The sequence below is a fragment of the Molossus molossus genome, unplaced genomic scaffold, assembly GCF_014108415.1.
Source record: "Molossus molossus isolate mMolMol1 unplaced genomic scaffold, mMolMol1.p scaffold_m16_p_19, whole genome shotgun sequence".
In the NCBI taxonomy this organism is placed as follows: Eukaryota; Metazoa; Chordata; class Mammalia; order Chiroptera; family Molossidae; genus Molossus; species Molossus molossus.
Genome location: NW_023425354.1, coordinates 25,126,156 through 25,147,822, shown reverse-complemented (window position 1 = coordinate 25,147,822; position 21,667 = coordinate 25,126,156). Strand labels below are relative to the sequence as shown.

General features: G+C 39.5%; 1 protein-coding gene across 5 annotated transcripts in view; it reads right to left on the bottom strand.

Annotated features, from left to right (window-relative positions):
• Positions 1-21,667, bottom strand: part of SPAG9 (sperm associated antigen 9) — a 126,556-nt gene that overhangs the window by 4,153 nt on the left and 100,736 nt on the right. For 3 of the 5 annotated variants that reach the window (XM_036267979.1, XM_036267977.1, XM_036267980.1), the window contains 9 exons: positions 19,944-20,069; positions 18,587-18,667; positions 17,872-17,939; positions 14,308-14,456; positions 13,153-13,324; positions 11,089-11,202; positions 9,289-9,327; positions 8,206-8,382; positions 4,751-4,900 (listed from right to left, as the gene is read on the bottom strand). In XM_036267979.1, coding sequence (XP_036123872.1) covers positions 4,751-4,900; positions 8,206-8,382; positions 9,289-9,327; positions 11,089-11,202; positions 13,153-13,324; positions 14,308-14,456; positions 17,872-17,939; positions 18,587-18,667; positions 19,944-20,069 — 1,076 coding nt within the window. The remainder of the gene's footprint in view (positions 1-4,750; positions 4,901-8,205; positions 8,383-9,288; positions 9,328-11,088; positions 11,203-13,152; positions 13,325-14,307; positions 14,457-17,871; positions 17,940-18,586; positions 18,668-19,943; positions 20,070-21,667) is intronic. The other 2 variants (XM_036267978.1, XM_036267981.1) reach the window with 1 other exon arrangement.

The following is a 21,667-nucleotide window of genomic DNA, read 5'->3' as shown; positions in this document are numbered from 1 at the left end:
CAAAGCTGTCCAATTCTGTTTATCCAAAATGGCCAGTCTACTCTTATCTATTTCAAACTAAGAACTGAGACCCCACAAGCTAACTAAACCCAACCAACTCTTCTTCCTGTCAGTGACAGTGAAGTTCTCCGGTCAAAGATAACCGACACAAGCACTCGGAAACTGACATCATCTCCCGGCAGCACTAACAGATGGCAGATCCATCACCTAATATACGAAGTTTTTTTTCCCCATGATTTCTTTCTTTCCTTTATTGATTTTAGAGAGAGAGAGGATGAGAGAGAGAGATAGAAACATCAATGAGAGAACATTGATTGGCAGCCTCCTGCATGCCTCCTACCGGGGACTGGGCCCAAAACCTGGGCACGTACCCCGACTAGGAATTAAACCGGCAACCTCCCGGTTCATGGGTTGATGCTCAACCAGTGAGTCACACCAGCAGGGCTCTTCTCATGATTTTTAAGTTTAGGATGGGTAATAAATTTACAGTGCATGGTAGAGATGAAGAAATGAGGCCGAGATACAGGCAGACTAGAGGTTCTTCTGGGAGTAGCTGAGTGAGTTTGACAAACGAGGTCCTGATCAGACAGACACTGCTCTCCCAGGCCCAGTGCTAGCAGGCCATGCTCCTCTCTGCAAGTGCACATCAACTGGCTTTGCTGTTGCTGAGCAGGGTTATTCTGGCACAACCCAGTGACAACTCATCTATTGGGACAGATTCTTCAGCAGAATCCTACACTTACATAATAAAAGACAAAGCTATTACACTGATCTTCTAGCATTCTGTAATGTCTCACCCGAGTTTCAGCTGGGCAAAACAAAACATGGATACTGTCAACCAGAAACAGCGGAAAAGAAAAACCCCTAAAATTTCTCTCTGTAGGTCAAACTCTCCTTTACCCAACTCCTAGTGGCCTTTTCAAAGCAATGTACAATTGTGAGAGGAGTATGCTTTAAAAGGTGCAAGACAAAATCCAATTTCTGAACTGAAATATGATCGGGTAGTTAGAATGTAAAAAATTAAGTTTGGGTTTTAAATTTTTAAAAAGTTACAATAATGACATTAATTGGCTGAAACAAAAGATTGTTGGCATGTGGTTATGAGCTGTTTTATTTGGAAGGTTCTATTTTTTAAAATTACCCTATTTCCCAAGGTCTCTACATCCTACTTAATTAATCCATTAAAAATATGGGACTGCTGGGATCAATTTCTCATTGTTAATACATTACAGGAAATGAGAAAAGAAACAAAAATGATCAAATTGAAATTTTAAAAATTATCTATGCTTTTAAGACAAATCTGTTTTTCAGATTGGATTAACTAGAGATACTGACAAACCTGGTTAAGCAATTTTTATGCTCTTTTCAGAATCCACAATGGAAGGAATTTTTAGTGGAAATGGAAAAACCACATAAAAATTTTATTAACATACTTCATATGGTTTCAACTGCCATGCTTCACTCCAAAAATCACACCACCCAAGTGAAGTCCCTCTTTAAAAAGGAATTTTGCACCAATAGTCAATTATTTACAATACTTCCATTCCTGCTAAAATCACCAGAATCAATTGCTACACTTCCCATTAACACCCACCTTAAAATTGTGTCAATAAGCCTTTCTGCATCAGATATTCCAGTTTATACTAATTACATGTAGCACACTGTCATTCACATGACCTTAAATTTTATACTCCTTTTTCTAGTATTCATAACTAAAAAAGTATCTATCACTGATCTGCAACATCATATCCTTTAAAACTGTATGGTTAGGAACTTTTTGAATCATTGTAAATTTAAGACCAGTCCTTATTGTAAATAAATAAATTTACATCACAGTGCTTTGGTTTACAAAGCACTAGACTTTCACAAACATCAATTCTGTTATCTTTGTACATTGCTGGCCATTCTTTTTTAGAAAGATCCCTTCACAAGTTTAATGATTCTTTAAATTATAAATACAGAGTTCTATCCTAGAACCTTTTTTTCACCTCGACATATTCTCCTTCGATGAATTCATCAACCCATGTGGCTTTTAGTACCACTGCAGGCCAGGCCTCTAATCCCTCCTTCCTGAGATCTAGGACCCTCACACCCAAAGGCCCAGTGCACATCTTCCACCTAGACAACTCCCAACTCCCATGCTCTTCTAGGTCAACATGTCCAACACCTGACTCCCCTTTCTTTCCTCCCAGATCTGCTCTTCTGTTCTGACAGTCAACTCTGAGTAAATGGATTACTCCCTTTTTGCCCACATCCTATTAATATCATGCATCTTATAATGACATTTTGGTCAACAAAAAACCCACATATATAAGGGTGGTCCTATAAGATAATGGAAATGAAAAATTCCTATGGCCTAGTGATGTTTTAGCCATCATGTCATAGCACACAAAATGACCCATGTGTTTGTGGTGATGCTGGCATAAACAAACCTATGTGCTGCCAGTTGTACAGTACATATGTACGTGAATTATGTGCCTGTCAGCCTTAAGCTTGAGATATAGAAACAAATCAAAGTAAATAAACAAAAAAACGACTGTTACTTGTATATATTTTTACTGTACTATATTTTTAATGTATACTCTTTTTTTTTCCTGGACCACAGGCTGACGCTCTAACTGCTGAGCCAAACCGTCCAGAGCACTCTTTTTTATTTTAATTTATTTTATTTTATTTTTTTTAGAGAGAAGGTAAGGGGGGGAGAGAGAGAGAGAGAGAGAGAGAGAGAGAGAGAGGGAGAGAGAGAGAGAGAGAAACATCCATCAGCTGCCTCCTGCATGCCCCCCACTGGGGATTGAGTCTGCAACCGGGGCATATGCCCTGACTGGGAATCGAACCAGAACTTCTCATGGGACCTCTCAGTCCATGGAATGAAGCCCAATCCACTGAACCACGCTGACTGGGCTGTGCACTCTTTTTTTTTTCTTTATTAATTTTTAGAGAGAGAGGAAGGGAGGTGGAGGGAGACATAGAAAATACATCAATGAGAGAGAACATCGACTGGCCTCCTGCGTGCCCCCCACTGAGGATTTGGCCTACAGTAACCTGGGCATGTTCCCTGGCTGGGAATCAAAATGGTGACCTCTTGGTACATGTGTCCACACTCAACCACTGAGCCATACCAGCTGGGCCTTTTAATTTTTTTTAATTGATTTTTTTTTTTTTAGAGAGGGAGGAGGAGAGAGGGAAACATACATCAATGAGAGAGGGCAACATCCATCAGTTGCTTCCTACAGAGGGGATTGAGCCTGCAACCTGTACTTTCTACTTAAAAAACAAAGTTTGCTTTGAAACAGTATGCCATGTTAACACTAGCAGCAGCTCCACACATCTTGTGTACTGTGCCTCGAGATCACATCATTTCCTCTTGTGCTTCATTTCAGGTTGTTTTGTATAGTATCATGCTTGACAGGCTTTGTAGCCTAAAAGCAACAGGCAATTCCCTATAACCCAGATGTGTAGTATGCCATACCATCAAGGCTTGTGTAAGCACACTCTATGATGTTTGCACAGCAACAGAATCGTCTAATGACACATTTCTCAGAATGTGCAGTCATTAAGTGGCACGTGACTGTAATTGCCAATTCTCCATCATGCTGCCTATTCCTACTCTTACTACTTTACTCAGTCATTCATTTTTTCCCTCATTTCCTTATCTCTAGTCTTACCACATGCTCTTCTTATAAAGGCCTCCAATAGTATTCCTTTGCTTTAAAGATGAAAAAGCAGCCTTGGCCATGTAGCTCAGTTGGTCAAAGCATCATCCCTATATGCCAAGGTTGCGGGTTAAATTCCTGGTCAGGGTACATACTAGAAGCAACCAATAAATGCATAAATAAGTGGAACAACAAACTGGTGTTTAACTCTCTGAAATCAATAAAAAGAAAATTAAAAAAAAAAAAAAAAAGACAAAAATGCAAACTACTTAATTTGGTACATAAAGGCCTTCATAATCCGGCCCCTCTCTTTTTCTAGACTTACCTCTGGTCAAATTTGTACTTGCTTCTATTCCATGCTCTAGTCATTTTAAGTTTTTGGCTAAGGGGGCTTCATATTTCCAAACCTTTGGTGGTCAAGCTATTTTCTTATCTTGGAATGCCAATCTCCCCAGGCCCCCCTTCCACTCCCTAACCCAGTTCTTTAGACTCACCCTCTTTAGTGTTGAGTCACCCCAAGCATCATTTCTGGACTTTTTCTCTCCCCGTCCCTTCCCCATCAGAGCACCTCTAACACTGTCATCTATTAACACTATCTCTGCACTGTTCTATAACTACTGGCAGGAGACTTTTATCTCATTTATTTCTGTATTTCAAGCTTAAGGTTGACAGGCACATAATTAATGTTTATAAGGTAAGAGGGTCAACAAATAAAATTTTTTTAATAAAATAAATTTTGATACACTTTGTAAAATATTTTTATGTCTTCATTTTGCAGGTGAGGAAACAAATTCTGGGAGGTTGAATAATTTGCCCAAGGTCTTCTGACCTCCTATCTTATTATGCTCTTCACACATAACTCAATACATGACCAAACACTGCTATTTTCTGAAGTTCCTTCAAACAAAACAAATACCCTTTGGCATAAAAATAAAATTAAAAATAGGAAAGAAAAACATAGTCCTTTAACAAATAAAGAGGTCAAAGAAAACCTCTTAGAGATCACTTAATCAGAGTGGTTTCTTGTTTACTATGAGTGAAAATCCAAGTCACAGAACACAGAGAAATCTGAGCTCCCAGAACCACTGACTTACCCATTCGGAAGTCAATGTAGCCCTCTCCTCCACTGATGACAAGCATAGACTTCAAGGGCGTCTGGCTGCCCGGCTCCTGTGCAGATGGCCCTGCTTTGTCGCCTGTCATATCTGTGCCACTACTGCCACTCTGTGGACTGACAACTTGACCTATTTATACAGGAACAAGTGAATGTTACTTATCATAGACTGGGGTGAGGAGATTCATTTTTTTCTGAATTATTTTCAGCAAGTTGAATAAAAAGGTAAGTATATCCTAATACAACCAAAGTAGTGGGGATGCTAGAAGCCTCTACATGATCAGAAAACATCTATAGAGGTCCAAAGAGCCCAACACAAACATCTAAATGAAACCATTGTACTGAAGCAGACACAGGTCCAAAATGAAATCTGTGCAGGGCCCGGCTGGTCTTAGCTGCCTGCTTCAGGCTTCTACAATCTACATCTTTTGATCTGAGGGACAGTGGAAAGGTCTCAAAGGTACATGTGCGTTTGTGTAAAAGACAAAGAAAAGTCTTCACCTTAAGTCTCATGAGCTTCGATAGTCCTAATTAATATTAATATTTATTTCAAATCCATGGTTTTCTTCTCATAGTTAAGAAAAGTATGTCATAATGAAATGGTAGAGAGAGAAACCTTCAAATATTATTCCCACTGTAATCTCTATGACATCCCGTTTAGAAAGCTTTGACTGTGGGGTATTAGTTTTTTCTTGCTAGAATCTGCTGTTCTTTGGTCAAACTGCAGAGATCATACTCTAGGACACAGTCCTATGATGGGACACACTTTTGAAAATTAATTTATGTTGAAAGTGGATAGAACAGTTTGATTTATTCCCACAGTGTCTCATTCATGCATTACTCAATTATACTCTGGAAGAAATCAGGCCTGCTGGAGAAAACTGTTAGCAGACTGGTCAGTTCTGCAATAGGACCAAGAACTATGATTATAAGGCCAACCTGAATGGTTTAACCCTTAGGGCCAACTGGTCAACAAACAATGTTGCCAATTCTACTTCCAGATTTATACCCAACAGGAAAGTCTTTCCCATATACACAAGAAGGTCTGCTGCAGTGTTATTTATTTATTTTGGTTAATCTTCACCAGAGGATATTTTTACTGAGTGGAAGGGAGAAGAAGAGGGAGAGAGAAAGAGAGTTTACAAACACTGATGTCAGTAAGTATTTATTTTAATTTTTTTTCTTTATTGATTTTAGAGAGAGAGGAAGGGAGAGGGGGAGAGAGAGAGAGCTAGAAACACTGATGAACCCTGGCTGGTTTGGCTCAGTGGTAGAGTGTCGGCCAGCAGATCAAGGAGTTGCGGGTTCAATTTTGGCCAAGGGCACACACCTCAGTTGTGTTTCGTCCCCGGCCCTGGTTGGGGTCACGTGGGAGGCAACCAGTCGATGTCTCCCTCTCATGTCAATGTTTCTCTCTTTCTCCCTCTCTGTCCCTCCCATTCTATCTGAAGATAAATAGAAAAATATCCTTGGGTGAGGATTAAAAAAAAAGAAACATCAATGAGAGAGAACATTAATTGGCTGCCTCCTACATGCCCCTGACTGGGGATTTGGCCCACAACCTGGGCATGCGCCCTGACTGAGAATCAAACTGGCGACCTCTTGGTACATGGGTCAATGCTCAACCACTGAGCCACACTGGCCAGACTGCAGTGTTATTTTTAACAGTGTGGAGAAAAAGCCTTGAGGTTCATCAATAGGACAATGGAGCACAATTATTCAGTTATTAGAATCAGAGTTAACTGAATGAACTAGACTTTTATGTACAGGCTTAGCAAATCTCAAAAATGAGAAACAAGTTACAAAAGCATGTATGTGTAACATAACATTCAAGTTTAATTTAAAACCATGAAAATACTATATATTGTTTATAGATATGTCAAATGTAGTAAAAGTATAAAAACACAGGCAGGATAATGGTTACAGATGGAGAAGACAAGGAAAGGGAATAGGACTGGAGAGACATAAAGGAGACTTGAAGGGGACTCTATGACATATTTTTTTCTTTCTCTGAGAAAGCAAGAAAAGACTATTACCAACAGTTCCATTTCTAGGAATTTATCATAAGCAATTAACTATACAAATATACAAGACGTATGTTTCAGGAAGATCATTTTGATGTTGCTAAGAATACTGAGTTACTTAGGGTACCATGTGCCAACCCCGCACTATGTACACTAATCATCTAATCTTTGGAACACCCTTGGGAAAATAAGTGTGATGGTTAATTTTATGTGTCAACTTGGTTATGCTATGGTGCCAAGCTATCTGGTCAAACTCCAGTCTAGATATTGCTGTGAAAGTATGATTAACATTTAAATCTGTGGACTCTAAGCAGATTACTCTCCATAAGGTGGGTAGGCCTTATTCAATCAGTTGCTGATCTTAAGAGAAAAAGATAGCTTCCCCAAGGAAGAGGGAATTCTGCCTCTAGAGTGCTTTTGTACTCAAGCTGCAATATTAACTCTTTCCTGGGTCTCCAGTATGCCAGCCTGCCCTGCAGATTTCAGATATGCCAGTGCTCACAGCCAATGAACCAATTCCTTAAAATAAATAAAAAGTATCTCTGCTTCCCCCTCTCCCATCCTCCTCTCTCTCTCACACACACCCACCCTGTTGGCTCTGTTTCTCTGAAGAACCCTAATTAATACACTGAGACAAGATGTCCAACGTTACAATTAGCTGGTGTGGCAAAATCATATTTGCAATCGTCTAACTCCTAAACTTGCCTCTTATGGGGGGAAATTCAAAACATGGGTCCTGCTTACAGATGGTCAGTAACATCCTTTTAGTATTCTCAATGGACAGAACGTTTTTCAATGGACATCACCACTACCACCTTTCATATCTAGCTGGTACTTTCTAGTTCCCAGAGCACTTGCATTAATTTTCACAACAAATGAGGATGACAGAAAGCAGATATTAATCCCATTCACTTAAGGAGATGAGGAAATGAGTCTCAGAGTTAAGAGACTTGCTCCAAGTAACGGGTAAGTGGCGAGGCGGAGCCCCAGACTCCTAGGCTCCTGGTCTACTGCACTTTGCTGCAACCCTGATAAAGGTGCTAGAGCACATTCCCCATGTCTTCCTGCACAAAGCCTTGATGATAGGGGCATCCTTCCAACAATCTCCTTTATTAGGCCAAAACCATTTTTAGTATCCCGTGGTGACAAAATAATACCACTGCTTTTCAAAAGTAAGCACGTTTCTTGAATAAAAATCAAGAAGTTGTTTTTGGGGGTGGAGGAGAAATTCTAAAACAATTTCATTCAAATAACCCTACAGTGCTTTATTCCTACCTCCATTATAGAACTTTTCATATATTATAGTGAAATTGTCTGTAATTCTAGTACTTAGCATTTGAGCAGGTCGTGGAACCAAGATACAAAAGAGAGACAATGATATACAACTTCTCAACAGAATAATCTAACTCACCTGGGACGGCCACAAAAAACTTCACGGCATCCCGATGCCCATGGAAGCAAAGCTGTGCATGTGCCATTGAACAATAGGGTATGAATGTCCCTGGAGTCACTTTATCACTGTTTTCATCACCATACACACGGATCACACTTCCAGGACGATTTCCTGGTGCTCCTGAGGTTTTATTTGCTGCAATAGAAAAACCAAATACCAAATATTTCCCCTAGAAATATATGCATTTGTAATGATGCAAGAGGTTACTGGTTAATCCTTATGATATTATCTAAAAGCTACAGCCAGCTGAGATAAAACAAAGGCAGCAATGCCAAATCAAGACAAAGCTGGAAGAAGAGATATACAGCATGCTAGTTATTTTTAAGTACCTCAATAAATGGAGTAGGGGATTTTGCCAGTCTAGCAATAACTAAGCTTACTTTTTAAACACATCTATTAATCTTTTAATAATCATTTTAGTTAACAAAAGTAAACAGATTTGAATCTTAAACATGTTTGTTTTAGTTTGTCTTTTAATCCTCATTTTAGAAAACTAACCAGTACACAGTTTCAAGTAAATGGGCATATTTTTAAATAAAATTTTTATCGTTTATCTTAGGATTTTTCTCCCCTATTGTAAGACTATCTCCCTTGAAGGGAGTGGTAAAAGCTGTGCTTAAAAGGATCCAGCCTCTACAATACAGACCAATGATTTGCTGGATTATTTTAGAACGAATGACCAGACTCACAAAACATCCCCATTCCATGGGCCAGTAAGTGAATGAAAGAAACATGACTGGTAACAAGAGTAAACAATGTAGATTAATGACAGTTTTAAGAGATGTTTCGTGTTTTTACTGGAAGGGAAAAAAGTCTGAAAGAAAGTTCAGCTGCAACAAAAGATGATAAAGAGACTAAGCTGCTGAGCGGTAGTTTGGTGGCTGTGTAACAGACGTCAAAAACAAAAAACACCTGCTGCAATGCAGTGACTGCAAGTGGGTGACATTTAGAACATTCAAGAGGGTATCTAGAGACGTGAGAACAGCCTCACAGTGGCCATCAGAAGCCAGGAGGAAGAGTGGGATCAGGATCTGCACTTACCCCTCAGCCCCAGTAAACGTCCCTGGTGGAGGATTACAGCTAAAGTGAGAGAGGAGGAAAGGGGACATGGAGAGGTGCATGACAGGGGAGAAGAATTACTATGAGCCACCACTCTCGGCATCTTCTATCTGGCAACTTGGCACCCAAAGCTCCTTACCAAATCCAACTTGGCATAATACCAACTAACACTCAAAGTTCTTACCAAGACCTTTCTCTACAATTTCTCTGCTCAAAAAATGCACTTTGGTTTACTATGATTTTGTTTTTCTCAATCATAAAGCAATTTCAGTGCTTCATGATTTAATAAGAACTTAATAGGGAGCATTTCTTAAATGCTAATATTTCCTCTTTTTCTTTAAGAAATCCTGTTCAAAATACAATGCTAAAATGAACTCTCTTTGCCCTGGCCAGTTTGGCTCAGCGGTTAGAGCATCGGCCTGCGGTCCAGAGAGACCTGGGTTCGGTTCTCGCTAAGGGCACATACCTCGGTTGCAGTTTGTTCCCGGCCCTGGTTGGGTTGTGCGGGTGGCAGCCACTCGATGTGTCCCTTTCACATCGATGTTTCTCTCTCTCTCTTCCTCTCTCTCCCTCCCACTCTATCTGAACAAAAAATGGAAAAATGTCCTCCAGTGAAGATTAAAAAAAAATAAAATTAACTCTCTTTTATAAAGAACTGAAACACTCTGAGGATATCCTAGGATCTCTTAGGATATAAATGGTCAAAACATGTAGATTTGTAAGTAATTAAGAACTTATGTTCTGCCCGATCAGTGTGGCTCAGTGCTTGAGCATCGAGACCCATACACCAAGAGGTCACTGGTTCAATTCTCAATCAGGGCACATGCCCAGGTTGTGGGCCAAATCCCCAGTGGGGGGCATAAAGGAGGTGGCCAGTCGATGTTCTCTCTCATCCATGTTTCTATCTCTCTTCTTCCTCTCCCTTCCTCTCTCTCTAAAATCAATAAAGAAAATAAAATTAAAAACAAACAAACAAAGAACTTAGGTTCTTTAAAGGCTAGAGATATACCACCTTCTAGTCCTCTTCCCTTTCCCCTGAAAAAAGGTAGGACGATTCTGAGGTGTTCTTTATTTACTTACTTTATGGACTTACGGCATTTGTTTTCAAACTATCCCCTGCCCACGAATTTTGCAACACAAAAACACTTACATAATGAATGATTAATGTAATGGATTGGAACATAATGAGAGAAACACACAATGTATATTTTGTTCATAAAAATAATAATGGAACAGAATATAAAAAACATACAATGTAGATTTTGTTCAAATTCTTTTCAAATACAGGATAGATAACTTGTCTCCAGAATTAGGAAAGGGTTTGCTGACCTCCTGAGAAATTCCTCTTGTGACTTTTTCTAAACCCTGAGTAAGCCAAATGGAACATCCTAAGCTAAGTACCAAGGAGATGTGAAAATCTAGGATGAATATTAGTAGTATTTCTGGATACTGGTGTAATAAAGTGGGAAAAAAAATGGACTTTGACCTTTATTTAAAAGAGGAAACAGGATTGTTATTCCTGACTTGAGAAAAAGAGCTTCACAGAGTGAAAAACTTTTAATTATAAAGACTGGTTCTGAAACATGGGAACTGTCATTTGCCACAGTTCATTCGTTTCATAGAAAGAATGAAGAAACAATAGTTAGATCTTTGCCACCAGCTTGACTTTCTAAATTATCACAGAGTTGCCCGAACCAAAACAATTCTGCCTGAATTCTGGACATGACTATTCACTGAAACTCTTCGATGTGCACTGTGATAGGTGAATGAAAATATACTTACTTTCTGTCAGTGGGATGGAGATAATGACACCATTTCCTGTCCCCACCCACAAACGATTGCATGACACCATAAGAGCTGTGATCCTCACAAAAGAGAAGCCCAGTTTTCCAGTACCTGCACAATGAGGGGAAAAACACTTCATTAAGAAACTGGAACAGATGATGTTTTAGATTCTAGGTCCCTCACAGTAGTGGTTTAATATAACAGAGGGGAAATGTGAGCAGAACTAGCCGGATGCTTCCTGAAGGAATGAAGGAAAGCAAGCTCTCATTTGGCTTTACAACTTATCTCACAATTCATGCTTCATGGGAAAAGAAAATTCTCAATGTGGCTGGCATCATATCATCATTTAGAAAGAACAATGTGGCTCAGGAAATATGACAGGATTTAACTAGGGAGCTGCAAAACCAAAACCAAAAACAAAACAAAAAACCCTCAATAAAAACAGTGTTTACTAAATTGGGAAATCAAATGTCTTTCAAAGTTATAAGCTGAAAGACTTCTGATCTACCTTCAGTTTCTTTTCATAGAGAAAAACAATCTTTGCTAACAAAACCTATACTCTTTCCTTATTCACATATTCATGTTCGATGGCAGTTTAGAAATTTTAGGAAACTGTAGGTATATAATTTAGGGATGATCAATGCACTTTATTTCAAGGGAATTTTTACAACTGATCTTATTTTCTGGGATTTGAGAGGCAAAATTATTAAACAGAATATACATTTAGACAAATAGCATTTAGTCACTCAAGTTCTACTTGTAAGAATTGAGAGTATGATTATAGAATCAGTGTTCAAAGGAGTCTTAACTCTATTTAGAAACAGTCTCAGAATCTTCATTAGTCTTAGAATCTTCATAATCTAAATCTATGGTCAAAGTCCATCCCCAAAATTAATCTGTGTCCATATAGACATGTGCCTGATTTCAGAGAGGGTACATAGCTATCATCAGGTTTCCTGACAGCAAAGACCTTAAAGAGGATAAAAATCACTGATGCAGGAGCTCAACCTCTCTTCATAAAGGAATCATTAATGACATGTCTAATAGTCACATAGCTCTGCATTAGGAGCTAAGAACAGCAGGAAAGAAACCGGACATGGTCCCTGCCCTTCACGGGGCTTACGGTCCATGGGAGAGACAGGGTAAACAAGAATCACATAATACCAGGGCAATACAGTAAAGACAAGCCCATGATGAAAACTGGGAGACAAGAGGTCTCTGGCCTGGCTGGTTTGGCTCAGCAGTAGAGTGTCGGCCTGAGGACCAAAGAGTCTCGGGTTTGATTCTGGTTAAGGGCAAGTACTTTGGTTGCAGTTCCATCCCTGGCCCTGGTTGGGGTCGTGCAGGAGGCGACCAATCAATGTGTCTCTCTCACGTCAAAGTTTCTCTCGCTCTCCCTCCCACTCTATCTGAAGATAAATGGGAAAAAAAGTATCCTCGGGTGAGGATTTAAAAAAAAAGAGAAGGTCTCTTCTGGATATGACATGTAAGCTGTGGTCTGAGAGCCAAGTAAAAAGGGACCAAGAAGAACTTCTCAGGCAGAGGGTACAGTACATGTGAGGGCCTTGAAATGGGAAGGAACTTGTTGAGTTTGGGTCAGTGTGGGTAGAACACAGTGAGTAAGGAGAGTGACTCAGACGACTTAAATTCCTCTGGTTATGTCACTAAATGTCACCTAATCTAAAGGTAGTAATATTCTAAAATGGCTGGATTTACATAAGTGGAAGGAAGTGGTGATACTGCACATTGGCCACTCTACAGAAAACAGACTGGAGTGGAAGGGGGAGACCAGTTAGGAGGCTCATGTCTTCCAGGCAGGAAAGGACGGTGGCCTGGCCTATAGGGACAGGAGTAGACATAAAGAAGTAATGGAGTTAAGGTATTTTTGGAGGCAGACTTGAAAGTTCCCCACAGGGTAGATGGAGTATCTGCCTGACACTTTTAGTGATAAGAGCTCACTATTCCTCAGGCAACTTATTCACTGGGTTCACTCAGCATTTGAGAACACTTAAATAAAACATTTTCTTTAATAGACAAAAATAAAATACTTTGGAAGCTTACCTAACATTTTGCTTACATAAGGCTCAATGTCCACATCCTGCAGATGTTGATAAGTGTGTGCGTGATAGAGACGGAGTGTGGAATCCAAACGAATGGAGACCCATACCCCATCGCCCACCCACGCAAGCTGCCGCACCTGGCTCTCCTTCCTGGGATGTGCATCAAATGATTTCTAGGAAAGATTGTTCAATCACAATGTTATTTTTATTACATAGGAGTTTGTGTTTAAAAAACTGTGCTAATTTGCACAAAAACTTGGCAGAATGTATATTGAAAGAGGGGTCTAAACAGTGTTCACTAAATATGACAGCTTTTATCCCAGACTACAAAACAAAATGAAGAACAGAGAACTTTTGCTGGATTTTAACACTGTACAGGTTGTCAACTTATGGAAGCAATACTGGCACATCCATGCTGTACGTTAGCGTTCGACAAAAAAGACTGAATTTGTTCTCAATTATTTTGTTGGGTTGTGGAGAAATACATGAAATAAGATCCTATTTATAATTAAACAAAAGGAACCTGCATTGCCATGGGCGCGCGCACGCGTGTGTGTGTGTCTGCATGTAAGAAAGAGATCTCAAATATAAACACAAAATGGTTAACTTTGGGACTTTCCGGTAAGAGAATGAGATTTGGGACAAAGGGAGGAGACTTTTCACCTTAAAATTTTCCTGCTTTAAGTTTTCTTTTAAAAAATAAATTAGAATAAATTTATATATTGTTGCAAAAATGTTTTAAAGAAACCAATGCTATGAGATTTTTGTTTTCACAACAAATGCTAAGTGCAGTCTTATTTCTCAGTCTTTGACACACACATGGATTTGCATAAATACACATGTGGTGGCAAAGACTTGGGAATCCTCCTTCCCCACTCCCCCCACATAATTTAACAAATCAAGAACCATATATTCAAACAAGACATGTATGCACCTATGGCTACTCAGACACATATTTAAACATTCATGTGTTAATCCTCTACTTTAAAAAAAAAGATACTTCCCACCCTCATAGTTGAAAGTGGCAAGATGTCATCAATATATCACTAAAACACAGAGATTCAGAAAATGGTTTCTAAAGAAACAGAAAATATTTAGTCTTAGAATCTTCAGGAAATAGAAATTCAGTAAGTAGAGAAAATGTGGGATAACTTGCCTCTATTTTCATGGCCTTCGGCTGAACCACATAAATTTTGTTCCGATAGCCACACCAGACTTTGTCATGTACCACAGTCATGCATCGAATGGAATGGTGAGGCCGTCCAAGATCTAACAGGTGATAGTTTGATAAATCCCACTGCCCATCTTTAAAATAAGAAACAGATTATTAGTTAATGCATACCAACTTTTTCTGAATTTTAACATAGGGTGTATAATTAAATGTATTCATGAGGTACCCACAAATAGAATGTATTCAGTATATCTTTTTTTTTTTTTTAATCCTCACCTAAGGATATTTTTCCACTGATTTTCAGATACAGTGGGAGAGACGGAGGAAGGGAAGGGGAGAGAGACAAACATCAATGTGAGAGAGATACATAGGCCAGTTGCCTCCGGCACAATCCCAACCAGGGCCGGGGATTGAATCTCAACCGAGGTACACGCCCTTGATCAGAATAGAACCCACGACTCCCTGTCTGCTGGCCGCCACTCTAACTGCTGAGCCAAACCGGCCAGGACAATACAGTGTATCTTTTAGCCCTGGCCAATTTGGCTCAGCAGTTAGAGCGTCGGCCCGCGGACAGAGAGTCCTGGGTTTGGTTTCCGATAAGCACATACCTCAGTTGCAGTTTGCCCCCAGCCCTGGTTGGGGTCATGTGGGTGGCAACCACTTGATGTGTCTCTCTCACATCAATGTTTCTCTCTCTCTCTCCCTCCCTTTCTCCTTCCTGCTCTATCTGAAGATAAATGCAAAAATGCCCTCAGGTGAGGATAAGAAAAAAAGAAGTATATCTTTTATTTGCAGAAACTAAGCTCTTATTCTAAAAACTGCAAAATTGGAAGAGACCTCAGAGGTCATCCAGGCCAACCTGCCACCCAATACCTGAATCATCATGCTCTCAACAGCAGTGATGTGATAAATCAGTCAAGTTATCTGTTTATAATGATATTTAAAAAATTAGCCCTGGTCGGTTTGGCTCAGGAGTTAGAGCGTCAGCCCGCAGACCAAAGAGTTATGGGTTTGATTCTGGTCAAGGGCAAGTACCTCGATGGCGCGCTCTCTCTCTCTCTCTCTCTCTCTCTATCTGAAGATAAATGGATAAAAAGTATCCTTGGGTGAGGATTAAAAAAAAAAAAAAAGAATTAGAAGGGACTAAAATTATTTTGAGGATAATATGTCTCATTTATTTGCATTTTGATGTATTTTCTTGGATAGAAGTCAAGAGCAACTTTAGGAATCATGTATACTATAATTTTAGTGAAGACAATACAAATGAGAATCAACCACTGGAAGCTTGCTTTGCTTGAACAATTTCGGGAAAAGAACACACTGCGCCTCACAAAGCGGCTGGTCCCATTTTCAGAAAGCTTCAACTGTCAGAAAAATATTCCCCACACCTAGCTAATGTCTGCCGACTCACCCATTAGTCTATAGTTCTGCCCAATGGGAACACAGAATAAATCCAGTGCAACTTCTTCGTTGCTGCCCTAGGTCTTCTCCTTTCAAAACCATTGGCACATTTTATGGACCCTTCGTCCTAACTCCTCTTGGTCTGTGTCCATTTAATGCTGTCTATCTACCAGAGTGGAGCCCTATTTCTAGACACTTATTTCTATGAGACTTAAAACGTTAGCTAACTCATATCGAGCCTGTAATCAACCTTTAAGTAATTCTCACTTTTCAGACAGGACTCCTCCATCTTACTCTACTGAACCCAAATGGAGAACTTTCCATTTTTTAAAAAGAATTTCTTTTGTATTGGTATTAAAGAGAGGCAGGGAGGTGGGCAGAAGAAAGAGAAAGAGAGAGAGAGAAAAAAAACATCAATGTGAGAAACATCAATCGATGTGCTCTGATTGAGGATCAAATCCACAACCAGGGCAGCTGCCCTGACCGTGAATTGAACCCACCACATTTTTGGTGCATTGGATGATGTTCCAAGCAACTGAGCCGCATCGACCAGGGCTGGACTTTATATTTCTTTATTAAATGTACTTTGTCTTGCTCTATCAATATAATTTTGGATTTAGATTACCAAAACATTTACTATTCCATTTTTTCCTAGGCTCTTCCACTTACTAGCTGAGTGACTAAAACATTTTGCCTCAGTTTCCTCATCTATAAAATGAGGGTGACAATAGAATCTTCCTTGTTAAGTTCTGGTGAGGATTATACTTAGTCTGTAAAGGCTTCAACAAGGTAAGAGAGAGGCCTTTCACTCTTTTTGTTATGCAGTCATTAACCAGCAATCTCTAGGTACCAGTCAGTTATAAAGCCACCTAAGGACTCTCAGAGACCTCACGTTTCTTTCTCTTTTTATTACTATTTATTTTCTTTATTGACTTTAGAGAGGAAAGGAGAGGGAGACAGAGTTAGAAACTTCGATGAGAGAGAACATGGACTGGCCACCTCCTGCATGCTCCCCACTGGGGACTGGGCTCACAACCTGGGCATGTGCTCTGACTGGGAATCAACCGGCGACCTCTTGGTGCGTGGGTCGATGCTCAACCACTGAGCCACACCGGCCGGGCAAGACCTCACGTTTCTCCAAGCCCAAATAGAAATGAGACTTGGAAGCTGAATTTAGTGCATCTACTTTTTTTATTTTTATTTTTTGGTGCCCTGACTGGAAATCGAACCAGGACCTCTCAGTCCATGTGACAATGCTCAATTCACTAAGCCACACCCGGCAGGGCTAGTGTAGATACTTTTTATAGTATTTCCCTGACTAGTAATCTAGCAGGTAGGAAATGAAGTATCATTTTAGGTTGATACATGTACCAAGGAGTTATGAAGTGTCACATGCTCAATTCCCTTAATTTAATTCACTCAAGGCAGGTTTTCTGACACCACCACCCCTCCGTATGTAGATGGCAGAAACACTGGTTTTAAAGGGGAAGAACATAAATAACATAACATGAAAATCATTAAACCTTACCCATAAATGTGAAATCTAATGAACAAAATAAACTGATAAACAAAATAGATCCAGTGACATGGAAGCATGGAATCTCAAAAGGGAAGGGTGAGAGAAGAGATTAACCAAAGAATTTATATGCATAACCCATGGAACCCATGGATACAGACAATAGTGCAGTGAAGGCCGTGGGTGGGTGGGTGTGGGGGGGTCCACGAGGAGTAAAGGAAAGGGGGGAACATCTAAAATACTTCCAACAATAAAGACAAATTTAAGTGGATGCAAATTATTTTTTAAATACTGGACAAAAGAAAATACATCCTCTCACTAAATTTCTCCCAGCTGAATAACTATGAATGAAAATGAAAGCCAATACCTTTGTATCACATTATGTAAGAGGACCGTGAAATGCTTAACTGCTCATTATGGTACACATATTTTCACTGAGGTACACTATTAATGTATATCTCCAGGCAGGCACTCACATATTTACTGCTGTCATATATTGTCAGTATTCAGTTTAAACCTTTAATCTTTCTCCTAGTAAGCATCATTTCTTTAAAACATAAGAAACCAATCTGCTTGAAAATGCTTTTGCAAAGCAAAAAATTAGTACACGTTATATATTCATAACAACTCACCAACTCCTCTGTGAAAGATTGCAAGGGTGCCATCAGCCAGGGCCACTAACACAATTCCTTTCACATGTCTGCAAACAGGAAGGAGGATTTCAGAACTCTCCATTTGGGAATACAGAAGAAACCATGATACTGAACTAGTTCGGAGGCTCTCAGAGGGCCAGTGCATGGCAGATGAGGAGCTCACATCAGAGCCTAAATGAACACACTCTTCTCTTCATAGAGAAAGCCTTGCTATAGAAATGTCAGCTGAACTAAATGAACAGCATGTGTGATGACCCAGGTATTTACTATCTGGCACAAACCCCTCCTCTCATCACAGACTGTCAACAAAAGGTCCACAGACCAGAAGACACACACCTTGAGTGGAACTAACAGAGGCAGCTCTGTCACTTGAGAGACACTGATTTTTGATAGTCAACACATAGAAAAGGACTAATAAATGCCTTAGTCAACATATTCACAGAGTATAAAGAATATCCCAAAACAAATACATATTAACAAGCATTAACTGGTTTTTCTCCACCAGAGTACTAAGGAACTCATAGTAAGGTGAGGTTTCAATCTCACTCAACTTCTCTAACTCTATAGAGAAAGTAAAAAAAAATCTGGACATTGATTTAGTCATGAAGTACATGTTAGCTTTAACAGTCTTAAAGTCTAGTTTATACCAAAATATAGTATTTTTCAAAGGAAGAAATTCCAAAATAAAACTTACACAATACTGAGAATTGAATCTTTAAGTTTAATAGAATGGAGACATTTCTTCCACTGGGCTACAGATGAATGGACATACAAACTGCAAGAACAAAATCAAGACTGGTAAGGCATAGAGAACATCAAGTCATTGCTCATATCTAATAATGACCACAAAGTTTCTTCAGGAGGGAAGAGGAGTAAAATGCACATTTTAGGGAAAAAACAGTGAGAGTACAGGCAGGCCTATGGCAGAAAAATATGCTGCCTAAGTAAACAGAAACATATGAAGAATAAAAGGCCAGAACTAGAATAGTGCAGGGTCAGTGAGTTTCAGGTCACCTACACTTGAGTCCTTAGCAAAAATCCTTTTTAAAAAGCTATCTTCCTTTTCTATTAGACCGAACTACAACTTTGTGATGACAGCATGGTTTACATCAGGCAGTGGCAAATGATGGCCTGAAGGACACATCCAGCTCTCCACCTGTCTTACTACAGTCTGTAAGCTAAAAATGATTTTACACGGTGGGAAAAAAATCAGAGTATTTCATGACATGAGATTTGTATGAAATTCACGCTTCTGTGTCCATAAATAAAGTTTTATTGAAACACAGCCCCACTAACCCACTGATGTACTGTCAATATAACTGCTGCTTTTGCACTACAGCATAGCTGAGAAGTTTCTACAGAGATAATATGGCCACAAAACCCAACATATTTATCTGACCCTTCATGGAAAAAGTTTGCCAGGACCTCATTTTATAGTATTAGACCCCTATGGAAAAGATACACTAGTGACCTTGCTTAACCTTTGGAAATATACAATTCTGTAAGAACCCCCCACCACGCACACCACTAGAGAGTGAACAAACCAAGTAATGATGTTCGTTATCATCTCCTAAGCTGTCAGACTGATCTGTCCTGGTTTTCATAGTAACTCTACTGAAAAGTTATGTCTGGACTTGGGTCTTCCTGCAGTCAAATACATTAGTTTAGTCCTTGGTATTTCCCAAACACACTCTAGCCTATATAATAAACCTTCTATATATGCATCAATAATTCTCTGTCTCTGTGCTAGTCGCAATCTTCTATTTCTGGATCACCCAGATTTAAAAATTTTATTAACCTCTTTTTCCAAGATCATTATTTAGGGAACACTGTGACAGAGAAACATATGGCTCACCATGCGGAACACATATGCAAGTCCAGTTTATGAGATCGTTGCAATATAACTCAAAATGTATGTGTACATAAAATTCTTTGCTTTAGTATGTATATTTTGTTTATAGTTATATATACTACATTTTACTTATCTTCTCATTTCAAAAGCAAAGGTAAAAGACTAAATATACTCTAATATTTAAAAAGTTGACACTGACCAGCCATTCTGAGCTCCAAGCCACATAGTTGGTAAAAGGCTACTCATTTTCTGGGCTTCTTCTCTCACCAGATCTTGTTCATTTGGCAATGCTGATACTTGATCTTTATACATATCTGAGTCATTACTAGGAAAAGTGGGACAAAAGGAAAAAAAGCTGAGTATGATCAGATTTTAGGGATTGGTCATTTCTATATTTTAATTTACACTTTAAGAACAAAGATCAAACACTAAAATCTCAGAAAAGCCAAAGTTAAATGCTTGCATTAAATATTTCAACAATTGTACCAGAAGAACATTAACATACTAAAAATATCAAGTTGCAAATAAGGAATTAAGAAATGGTAATGAGCCCTGGCCAGTTTGGCTCAGCGGTTAGAGCGTCGGCCTGCGGTCCGGAGAGACCCGGGTTCGGTTCCCGCTAAGGGCATGTACGGTTGCGGTTTGTCCCCGGCCCTGGTTGGTCGTGCGGGTGGCAGCCACTCGATGTGTCCCTTCACGTCGATGTTTCTCACTCTCTCTCCCTTCCTCTCTCTCCCTTCCACTCTCCCTCCCACTCTATCTGTACAAAAAATGGAAAAATATCCTCGGGTGAGGATTAAAAAAAAAAAAAAAGAAATGGTAATGAAATATAGTAGCTAATATCCACACTATAATTATAGCTCACCCTTATAGTTATTTTGATATTTATGAGTTTTTTCTTAAAGGAGAAACAAGGAAGGGATGGTTTATTTTAAAGATACACACAAAGGAGGATAAAATATGAAGAATTTTCTAAAATACATTAATAAGCTTGAATTCACTCGCAAACCTTCTTTCTTTAAGATTGTCATATATAGCCCTGGCCAGTTTGGCTCAGCGGTTAGAGCGTCCGCCTGCGGTCCGGAGAGATCCGGGTTCGGTTCCCACTAATGGCATGTACCTCGGTTGCAGTTTGTCCCTGGCCCTGGTTGGTCGTGCGGGTGGCAGCCACTCGATGTGTCCCTTTCACATTGATGTTTCCCTCTCTCTTTCTTTCTCTCTCTCCCTCCCACTCTGTGCAAAAAATGGAAAAATGTCCTCGGGTGAGGATAAAAAAAAAATAAAAAAAATAAAAAAAAAAGATTGTCATATATAATAAAGACACATAACTGGATTATCAAATTTAACACAAATAAATGTACTAAATTCTAAAAAGATGACTTTTATCTATTTTTAAATTGATTTTTAGAGAGGGAGGAAGGAAAAGGGAGATAGAGAGACAGACAGACATCGATTGGCTATCTCCTGCATGCCTATTACTGGGGATCAAACCTACAACCTGGGCATGTGCTCTGAATGGGAATCAAACCGGTGACCTACTGGTGGCAAGGGATGACCCAAGCAACTGAGCCACACTGGTCAGGGCATGACTTTATTCTAAAATTGACAATTATACACTAAGACAAAAAATATTAAATTGTAAGAAGAATCCAGTTTAGATAAGCATCTATCAGTTTTCTATAAGACCTAGAGAAAGCAAGAAAGAAAATTAAAGAATTCACTAGTGAACCTAGATTAACCATCCTTTTAAAGGAAGAGACTGCTCTGGCCAGTTTTGCTCAGTGGTTAGAGCGTTGGCCCTCGGACCAAAGCTTCCCGGGTTTGATTCTGGTCAAGGGCACATACCTCAGTTGCAGTTTGATTCCCAGCCCTGGTTGGGGTCATGTGGGAGGCAACCAGTGGATGTGCCTCTCTAACATTGAT